This window comes from Aquila chrysaetos, chromosome 19 (genome assembly GCF_900496995.4).
Source record: "Aquila chrysaetos chrysaetos chromosome 19, bAquChr1.4, whole genome shotgun sequence".
Taxonomy (NCBI): Eukaryota; Metazoa; Chordata; class Aves; order Accipitriformes; family Accipitridae; genus Aquila; species Aquila chrysaetos.
Genome location: NC_044022.1, coordinates 24,033,074 through 24,044,341, shown reverse-complemented (window position 1 = coordinate 24,044,341; position 11,268 = coordinate 24,033,074). Strand labels below are relative to the sequence as shown.

Below are 11,268 nucleotides of genomic sequence, written 5' to 3'. Positions count from 1 at the left end.
GTGATGAACTTGGCGTCAGGAGCCCGATGCTACTACAGCATGTACCTGGTGAACTGCCATCAGGGAGCTGGGGATAGTTTTGTGACAGCGGATTGCGGTGACAGGAAGGCTGCCGTCTCTTCACGAACACTGGCCCTGCATCTTCCCCTGGATTTACAACACTTCTGCAGCAAGTTTCTCTTATGACACATGCTGTGGCAGTGAGAAAGAGGGTTTACACCAGAACAGGGCGAGTAAAATAAATGGTAACATTCAGTCTGCACCAGTGAAGCACATCTCTGTCAGGGGATGCTCCTGATAACTCCATCAGCGAGGCATCATCACTGCAAACATCTCTTCTCCCTGACTTCTCAGGCTGGCAAATGCTCCTGCTGTAGCAACGTACTCACCAAGAGCCCATGCAGTGGTTACCTTGTGATGGTTTTTAATCTTCTGTCCTGGTTTAACTCCAGCCAGCAACTAAGCACCACGCAGCCGGTCACTCGCTTCCCCCCACCCCGTGGGATGGGGGAGAGAATCAGAAGGAAAAAGGTAAAACTCGTGGGTTGAGATATGAACAGTTTAATAGAACAGAAAGGAAGAAACTAATAATAATAACAATAATAAAATGACAATAATAATAAAAGGACTGGAATATACAGAACAAGTGATGCACAATCCAATTGCTCACCACTCACTGACCGATGCCCAGTTAGTTCCCAAGCAGTGACACCCCCCCCACGCCAACTCCCCCCAGTTTATATACTGGACATGACATCACATGGTATGGAATATCCCTTTGGCCACTCTGGGTCACCTGTCCTGGCTGTGTCCCCTCCCAACTTCTTGTGCCCCTCCAGACTTCTTGCTGGCTGGGCATCAGAAGCTGAAAAATCCTTGACTTAGTGTAAACCCTACTTAGCAACAACTGAAAACATCAGTGTGTTTTCAACATTCTCATACTGAACCCAAAACATAACACTATACCAGCTACTAGAAAGAAAATTAACTCTATCCCAGCCGAAACCAGGGCATCTTCCCTTTCATCAATTTGAATTTACATTTAAGGAGTCATTTACCTACCTATGTGCAAACCTAGGTTCTCACAAACACAAACCAATTATTAACAGAATTAGGTCTCCATCTTTCCCTTCTCCGGACTTTCCTAGTTATGGTCTTGGATAGCAAAAAGCCAAAGGCACATTCTGGAAAAAAATGTGTGAGGAAACAAGAACATAACATGGTTCTTCTAGGCTGAGCTTTCTAAAATGTTTTGGAAAGCTCCGCAGCCACGTCTATCCATTTTGGATTCTAATTATGCAAATATTATTCACACAAATAACCACCTTGACCGAAATCAAAGCAACTTTCACAATGAGGTGATATTTAAACACTGCTGGAATAGCTTGAAAAAATCTACAGAGGCAATAGGAGATGAGGAAAAGGAAGTTTCTCGACCATCTTCAAGTTTGCCACGCCAAGACAAGTGCTTATCTGGAAACAAAATTCTACGATTCATCCATGAATAGAGATAAACAGCAGCAGTTGGTGGGAGGAGATGCAAATATTTGGAAACACGCATTCACCACAATTAGCAGGTATAGATCAATATTCCTGCTCATGTCCATCCCCTGTTACCTAACATGGCTGTCCATCTCAGCCATGGAGAGCCCTCACCACCTCTGTAGGTAGCTGGAAATCACATGACAACTCCTTGAGATTGTTTTAAATTAAAATTTCTGAGTGATTGAAGTTGAATTAAGCCACTGCAGTGGAGCAACACAGAGTTCTTTTCTCCTCCTGCACACGAATGTGAGTCTTTCTTGTGTCACATACCACTTCCAAAAGAAGATGGGGAAAAAAGGTGGTTTAAGCCCAGGGTGGGAAGTTGGTTTTGAGGCCGAGGCGTTAGGGAGGAGGAGAAATCCACATCTTCCTCGTTTACAAGATCCAGACGCTTTGTACCCCAGTACTGAGTGTTGCATCTAACAGAACTTCAGAGTGGATAGGCAGACATTTCCTGTAAGTTCACAAACCAAACAGAATAGCACTATTTGAAAGCTCTTTTTCCTCAGCTGTAAGAGCTTTAAAAAGTGAGTTAGGATCCACCCACATGCCAATGCCTGAACCTTGGACGTCCCAGAGTGATTTAAGTCAACCAGGGCTGTGTTCAGAGGCAAGGGAGAGCAGCAGGTACCTTCACAGGGTTAAGAGTCATCGTGGGACAGAAGGTAGGACTTGCCACCCAAGGGCACTTGCTTCCTCTCTGCTGACTACACAGCACTGCCTGCTGTAAGGTGGCCAGTTAAAACACTCAGAATCCGTCAAAAATGCATATGTAAAATTTTGGCATTGCATTTGGAGCAAGAGGATGGATTTCACAGCAATTTCTATTCACTACAGGAACACGCAGTAGCTTGACTAACCACAGACACATTCAAAGAAAAAAAGATTGACAGGCTTCAGTGATTCACACAGAGAGAAGCTACCCTCTTCTTTGATTCACTTCTCTCCCTGACTTTTTCCTGTTAAAAGTCCTAAAACATCATCGATGTCCATTGCCATAGCCACATCTCAGAACATCTACATTGTCAGTGCTTCTCTGCAAGCTTCCATCTAGCGGTTCTACACATCTCAGCCTGAACAGATGAACCTAGCTCCTCTCTCATCAGCACCACGTGGAAACCTCACGGATGTATGCTGGAACAGCCTAGCTGGGTACGGTGCTGGCTGCAAGTACGACCCTTGCAAACAAATACTGATAACAACCAGGCAGATTTTCTCCCTAGCTGTGAGAATTCACCACTAATTCAGCCATTACGTAACTCCAACAGCTGACGAAATGGGTGTTGTAGCATAAGGCAAGCACTGAACCCTGTTCAAGCTACTGGTTTTTGTCAAGTGACTGCAACACCACTATGAATTTGGATATAAAAATTATATATAAGATGGAACAGAGACAGAAAATCATCAGAACTGCAAAAATAAATCCATCAGGTCTTCCCCACTGTCAGCCAGAGCTGGTCAAAGAGAGAGAAAAACTCTTGTCAATTGAGCTGCCGTAACAAAATCCACAGAAAACATGAGTTCTCCATTCCCGTCGCAGGCAGTGGCACCGTCACGGGCTGGAACGATATGCAGCAGCCGTTACTCGGTGCTTATTTTAAAAGTAAAAAAGAAATGTATGTGCACATGTGATGACCATTAAAAAGCACTTGTTTCTTCAATACACATTATACTTTGTACATAAGTTATTTCAATTTTTTTTATTATGACAATTTACATGTCATATTTATATGAAAGAAATGACAGTAGATATTATAACAAAAACATTATGAAAGAAAAGTTACACAATTAGGCCTACAAGCTATAAAATGGCTTCAGGCCCAGCTTATACACAAAGAGTTCTGACCAGACTGTAGTGAGAGACAACGCTGAACAATTCATTAACAAAAATATTGGCACCAGCCTTAACATTTTTTTTTTTTACTTCATTTACAAGGAATACAGTATTTAAACAGTTGTGTACTGCAAATCTAAAAACATTAGCTGTTAATAAACTGCAGTTAACCCTTTGAGCACTGAGGCCACCATGACTTCCATTTAAAAAAAGTTTTAATGCATCATGTTTTACACGCACGTGGTATTACTGGTGGGGGGGAAAAGACAGTGAAAGCACCACCTGATTTATGTGCAACAAGAACAACACTTCCAGTTTTTTCAACGTATCTCCCCCCCCCGCTCCACACACACACAGTGTGTGTCCCCTCAGTCCTTTCCCTTTGACACCGTAGCAAGTCATGATTGAAGAGAAACTGAAAAATCAAGGTTCAGGACTCCAGAAACGCAAGGGTTAAACTCTACATAAAGAGCTCAGCTTGTGGAACTTTACCATGTTAACTCTTTAGAGAAAGAAAACAAAAATGAGGCCAACTGTGAATGAGATAATTTTTAAGGAACTCAAGGTTTCTTTGCAAACATATAAACAGCACACAGGAGTAAGACAAAACTGTATTTCATGTAAGTATATCTTAAATTTTAAGAGACCTATCTGGCAGGTTTGATCTAATTCTCACAGAATATTGGAGGATAACCATTCTGCTAGCAAGTAACCTGTTCTGTGTTACCTGGGACACTGAATTTACCCGATGTTTGTCTAACGTACAGGACCTGTGCCTATGCGAGAACCGTCATGCATACCAAGAACAGTGACGCTACACTTTTGAACGGGTCACATACCATCTCCTGGCTGCTGCAGGAGGGCTGTGAAACACAGGCAGGAACTAGCGACTGCATTGGCATCAACAACAAATCATTTTAATGCTAGTTAGGGGGAGGAGTACCATTTTAATGAATAGAGTATAGGAATAAGATACTGTACAAGATTTTAGAGTCCATATAACGAGTATGAAATGGAAAACTAAACAAGGCTTATAGCTTTATGATTTGATTTCCTTTTCTACCACTAACTGGAGTAGCAGATTAGTATCTATTAAGGACTTTTAACTGCTCTAACTAACAAATGGTGCACTGGTAACTAGGCCTATCATATGTTTTAGTAGAAGGACTTTATCCCCATAGAATCATTTAAGTCAAGTTCCGACAGACTAATCTAAGTTTAGTTGTGTGGGACACAGGAACAAGCAACAAAGCAAACTGTGCGGGCTCTGACTGACGTCCCCAGAGGCAAACATTGTCATAATACTCCACGGACTGATCCTAATTTTCTCCACATCCACATTGTGCTCATGGAACATCACCGATTCCCTCAAGGAAGGAGACCTCAAGTAACTTTTCCTGTTACTTTGAAGGTCAGAATGAGACAAGGAGGGTATCGGGATGATTATCCTAAATGGAGACCTTGCATTGGGAATATAGTCTTTATAGGGCAATTCAGAAGTAGTTCTTAGGCCTGTCCAAGACTTGTCTTGCAAATGGCATGGGTTTGCATACACATTTTTCTGTTCCGCTTCCCTCCATCCATTCCCCATCTCCTGCTGTTATTTGAACAAGCATTCAAACAGCAGGAGAAAGCAACTCTGTCTGCACCTGGGGAACCAGTGAGACTGACTATACACAAAGTGCTGCAAAGTGCACAAAGTAAACCAACTGAACGAACAGAGCAACTCTTATCATTCAGTTCTCGTTAGTAACCTTTGGGGTTATATGTAGCAATAGTAGATATATTCGCAGACAAGTGCTTTCATTAAGCACATGTCCCCTCTAACTGCTATATTGTCCCCTCTCCTGCTCCTCAGCTCAGGTGCGGGGTGCCAGCATTTACAAAATGATAGTCAAAAACCCAAGTTGTAGGACTTCCTTTTAATTGCAGTTAAATCTGGAGCCTTTACACCACATATTCAATTATAAAAACTTATCTACTTTAGAGTGTTCTATTCTTTCCCCCAGAAGCTGTACACAATTTTTTTTTTAAGTGTCATACTAAGCAATATACATCTTTCGCAATATACAAAATAAGTTAAGTTACTCTGAAGCGTTGGGACAATCAATGCACATGTTTTTGCTGTTTGGAACTATCTCAGTTAGTTACACCTAATCTAAAATAAGAGCTTGTAAGTGATGCGTGTTTTCAGAAGTGATTAATAATCTTCGATACCCCAACTGCTGGGTGTCCAGCTTCAGAAATAATTCTCAGTTGATAAATACTTCTGAAGCCAGAGCTCTCCGCTAGGTCTCAGACTGGGTACTCAACTGTAAAGCACCAAAAATTAGTCATATAAAATTTTTCTTACATCAGTATATACTGAAAAAAATAAGGATCATTTCTGTTGGATTTTTTATTTTCTGCCTTCCAACATTTTAAGCGAGATATAGTCCCTACCCCAACTGTTAGGGAAGGGGAGGAAGAAGAGACTATCAGGAAATAGTGGGCTTGATCCTGCAAATCCTTGCTTCAGACAATATCCTAAATGCTTCTTTAGAAGTTTTAAACACTTCAGGAATTCCAGAATTGTGCTCCTTCACGTGAATTGCTGGAGTTTCCCCCCCCATATTCAACACAATTTTTTTCAGAAAGTTACTCTTTTGGTTGAAGGTATTTGATCTTTTTTATATATATCTATATATTTAAGGATTTTATATACCCAGTGAATCGGAAGCATACATCAAATGTAAATACGTATCTAGGGTGCGTGCTGCACGTTATATCTGTATTACAAGCCTGTGAATAGTAGTTGCTGCACACGTACCAAAACCAATTTTCAAGGCCTATATATTGCCATTTTGAACTAGATAATACAAATCTCTTCGTCAGACCAGTTCTGGGGGCTGGCATTACTGCCATAATTTATTTCAATTACTGTGTACAAAGTGAATTTAAAAAAGTAGGTGCCATAAAAATTCCTCATTTACTTTTCATAAGAGAAGTTTGTGAAAATATGTAATTTGAAACAATTATTTGAAAGTTTAGACCAGGCCTTCCTATTGAAGAACATTGCAAACCAAGTTGTAAGCACCTAAAAACAGGTATAAAATGGACACCCTGACAGTGAACTATTAAAATTATTGAACAGTTGCAGGATCTGGATACCAATGTAGTTCAAATGATAGATGTGAAGACAAATCAGAACAAGTGTACCACTGCCATACAATTTTTCTTTTGTGAACATAGTTTTTTCCCCTTGAGGTTCTTTGAGTAAGGTCTCTCACCAAGAGTTCAGACACAGCAATTAGAAAACAGAAGTGAACAGAAAACAAGTCCAACTAAGTCATTAGCTCCCGCTATATGAAGAGTGACTGAGACACTTTAATGCAAAGAAATCTTGAAGGTGACATACTTCATAAATGAGCAATTTAGAAAAAAGCATCTCTGTTTCTCTCAAGTGCTATTAGAGCAATTTTTCATTAAAAAAAATCAAGAAGATGCAGTAATTTTATAATGTAATTCAAGATGTACGAAGTCAAACTATCAGAGAGTTGATTGTTCAGCACTGATCTTCCTACAAGATTTCAACGCTAAGGTTTTTTTGGTAGTTTGGTGATGTCATTTTCCATTTTAAATCAAGAATATGCTCAGGTTTAGAAGACTCAATAACTAGAAGACAGCAACTGCGGTGAAACTGAGTTCTTAATTCAACCACCCTTCTGGTTAGATTAACGCACCACATTCATTAATTACAGAGCGGACCTACTGTGTACTTTGTGTCGCTGATAGTCACACGAGCTGCATGCAAGAAAACAAACAGCCATCATTTATCTTGGTGACACAAAAAAAGTCCATTCCTCCACTCGATTTATAGGTTCTTCCCCTCACCGATGCTATTTAAAACTCCACATAGAAGTCAATTCACTTTCTTCCCAATTAGTTACACTCTGAAGAGTTTGCAGTTAAAAAAGACAAGGCTTTTGGTGACAACCTGTGTGGAATAAACAAGAGTTTGTTGAATAAAGGCTTTGTATGTTCAGCCAATAGCTGCTTGCTCTTGTACTTTCAAATCCATTACGTGAAAAAAATCCCTGGCCAGTTTTCACTGTTTCTCATATGGTTTGAGCTTTCTGTTAGTCCAAAGCCACACCTGAAGATCACTATTCAAAGACATTTAACTTCTGATCTCACGATGAGTACAGAAGACCACAAGACTGTAAGGACACCAGGAGGACATTTCCACTCTGGAATCACATATACATACTATAACAGCATGAACCCTGTGCGGCAGTCAGCTAGCCTCATGTCAGAAAACGTCATCTTTCAAACCAGGAGACTGTACATTTTCCACCAAGCAGGATGCCTTAGAAATGAGAGGAATATGAGTTTGAAAATGTTAAGACTTTCTAGGGCATTTTTTGCAGTTTTTACTTGCACAACATTCCCACTAGTCTAAGGGGGAACTCTGGATCCTGGGGGATGAAGCTGTCTGAGGTACCAAAGGTGACCTCTTAGTAGACAGAGTTGTTTTTGAAAAGTGACCTATAGAAAGTAAAACTTGGTAATAACTTGTCATTCCACATTTTTAAAATGCGACGCTCCTGATGTAAGCTTCAATGCTCCAATTCTGCTTACTGGTCTTTCCTGCTTTTACATCACTTCCTAATTCGGTACTGTTTTTTCCTGGTTGGTATATTCAGTATTGTAACTCTTTTGTATTTTCCTACATTTACAATTACTTCCCCACTAAGTATTTAACATTTGGGGTTGACTGCAAGCAAAAGTGTTTGCTGCAGCACTGATCCGATACTAAAAGGCTCCATCGGGCAGCAAAAAGGATTATGGCACTGCCAAAACAAATGAGAAACCATTGGTTTCACAGTGTTGCTGCACATGAATTGGACAGTTTGCACTGCAAGTATGAAAAATGCTCAGCAATTATTAACATTGAAAAGTGGAAGCCATATGTTCTTGCTTGTTTTAAAACGCAAGTATATTAGAAATGTAGAAGCACTACATTTATGCATCACCTAAGCAAAGAAAAACACTAGAGTAGCTTAAAATGCTACATATGCTTTTAAGAACATTCTAAACTTCTGTGGCTTTTCACTACCCTGTTTTAATGCCTGCTCATGGAAACTGTTAACATCAGTAAGGTGGAAATATATTTAATCTTTAATGGAATTATGTTCTCATGTAGAAAGAGTGATTTCTCATTTTTTTAAATCACAAGCTTGCTTAGCGCAGCAGATAATGAGCAAGTTCCATCTTTCTGTGTCTCTGCTGATTCTAGTTTTATAGCAGGGTATGTGCACTGCTAGAACCCAAATGAGTAAGAGTCATGGAGTGGTTCTGATAGAACTTGTGGAGAAAGAGGTGGGGAAACAAAAACAAGACTTTCAAGGCCAGAAGGTAGGTGATTTTTGGATCTAGGTTTTCTAGAGAGGTATTTAGTAAAGGCCTAATGCCAGTTTTATTACAAGAAAACAGAAGTGCTTAATGACTGACTAGTAAATACAATAAAATGGAAGGGAATCAGGTGGGGCAGGAAAGGAGAACTCACTCCTCAGTGGCAGCAGCAGTTTTGGTGCATCCATTGCCGGCAATGGACATAAACACCAGTCAAAAATCCAAATCTCAGAGCAAAAGGATTAATAGATGTGACCTTTTTGGATTTCAATGTTTGGCAGATCTGTTTGAGCTGTCTGTGTGCTACAACATGTACAAATGCTACAGCCTGCATCTTAATTCAGAGTAAAGAGAAAACTGAATGCTACCCAAAGCAAATTTCAGCTCTGCTCTTTATGTGCCCCGTGTTGTGTTTTTTTTCTTTTCTTCCGTTGTCTTTTTTTTTTTTCCCTTGAATAAAAGCACATATCACTTCATGCCCACTGAAAAGTTGATGAGATGTCTTGGAGTCAAGCGTTTTCTCTCAGAAATACTGCCTTCTTGAAATCAGTTGGTCACATGACAATTATTAAAATGTATTTTAAGAAAATTCTAATGGCCAAAGGCCAACACTACATTCAAAACCTGCTAATACATCCAGGCAGATAAGTAAAATCAAAACAAAAACACACACAAACCCCAAACAGAAAACCTCCAAAAGGAAAACTGTTCCATTTGTTTACTTCAATTTGAAGTAGATATTAAGGACATGAATGGACCAGTCACGGTTTATTTGAAAATCCCTCAATCCTCTGATGCACTGTCATTCTGTGGTCAATGCCGTTTGTACAAACGTATTTCATTCAGAGTACTCCAACAGATGGTGAAACTCGAGTGGCCGGGCAGCTACCGCAGGGTTCTTTTGTCTGTATAAGTCTGCAGCACGTCAAGATGCCATCCAACTTACAGACTAACTTCACATCCATACGTCCTCCCACTAGACACTGTGCATCGAAGACCATCTGATGAACTATGTATGAGATAGCTTTATAAATTCATGGCTAGCGTGTTTCAACTGTCAAAAACTTCATTACAGTACACTTTACTGTACAAACACTTTAAAGGATGTTTATTAGGAAAGTCTGCAAGTCATAATGGATAGTAGAGTTCTTGCTTATGGTACCTTATTGGCCTCTAATAACTGTCTGCCTCCAGTATCAAAATCAAACTGCTTCCATGAAGGTGATTACTAAAATGAGCTATGGTATGTTAACCTACAACTCACAAAATGCGACAGTACAGACATTAATTTTTTTTAACTGTCTGTTAAGTTGTAATCTAAGTTGTGAACATTTAAATATAATATATATCTCATATGAAAAAGCTAAAGCACAAGTGCTTCTGCACCCCCCCACCCCCACCCCTTGAGCCAAACCCACCCCAGTTCCGGTTTGGGCCCTGACTGATTTGGAATGCTTTCTTAGGCCACCCATTTCCACAAATTTGTATGCACTCAGGAAATATAAAGTCAAAAATATACAAATCTCTTGTTGTTATAAGGTTTTTGTGAGTGAAATTACCCAGGACCATGGACTTGGAAGGAGAAGGGGGGGTAAGAGAGGGAATTTACAGCAATTCATCTTCAAAGTTCAAAACTGGTCACTTCACAGAAAGACTGCAGGACTGGTGAAATTCTTGCTTCTAAAAAGTGATACTGTAGTGGAGAATTTTCTAGGAAAAATAAAACAGCTTTTAATAACTGGCCCGCTGGTATGAGCTACCGTGGAATAAATTAGCACAAAAATGGAAGTCTTATAACTGTTCACTGTTACAGACGTAATCAACAAGGTCAGTCACTCTCAAAAGTTCATCTTCATCTTCCTCCGGCCCTACTGCTTCCTGCCCGCTCCCCGTCCCGTTGGGCGCCAGGCTGGCGCTGGCTGTGCTGTCCTTGGGGGCCTGGGTCTTCTCGCTTGGCTTGCCAATCAAGTTCTCAATGGTTTTACCTGGGCTCTGTCCGTTGGTGGAAGGCAAGTCCACCAGACTGTAGTCCAAAGGGCTCTCTACTTTCCCTACATTATCAAAGTCATCTTCGTCATCGCTTTCTATCCGGTAGCAGTGCTTCTTGGTGTTGTCTTGAGGAGCTTGTGGTGCTGGCAGCTTATTTGCAGGAGTGGGGTTTTCTGTGTCATCATTAGCATTTTCGCAGTTATCTTCGTCGTCTGTTTCGATTCGATTCAGCCGTTTGCGGACAGGCCTCCCTTCCTCTTCCTCATCCTCTCCTTCTTCCTCAGAGTAGTCGTCTGTACTTCGCCGACGTTTTCGAATCAGTCGCTTTGACTCCTTTGTGGACTCATCATCTTCAGAGTTCTTAGATGTGTAGCTCTCTGGAATAAGCAGCAGACTTAAAGCCATTAGCAAATCTGAGTGCAACTGAAACAATTATACTTTTTTATTTTTCATCTTTCACACATTAAAAAGCCATCTCTCTCTCTCTCACCACATGCATTTCTGTC

The 11,268-nt window shown here is 40.5% G+C and overlaps 1 protein-coding gene across 4 annotated transcripts in view; it reads right to left on the bottom strand.

Annotated features, from left to right (window-relative positions):
• Positions 1 to 3,226: 3,226 nt before the first annotated feature.
• RSF1 (remodeling and spacing factor 1) overlaps positions 3,227 to 11,268 on the bottom strand; it is a 65,996-nt gene continuing 57,954 nt past the window's right edge. For all 4 annotated transcript variants that reach the window (XM_030042866.2, XM_030042867.1, XM_041118536.1 and 1 more), the window contains one exon: positions 3,227 to 11,139. In XM_030042866.2, the coding sequence (XP_029898726.1) occupies positions 10,565 to 11,139 (575 nt within the window). In that variant the 3' untranslated portion in view covers positions 3,227 to 10,564. The remainder of the gene's footprint in view (positions 11,140 to 11,268) is intronic.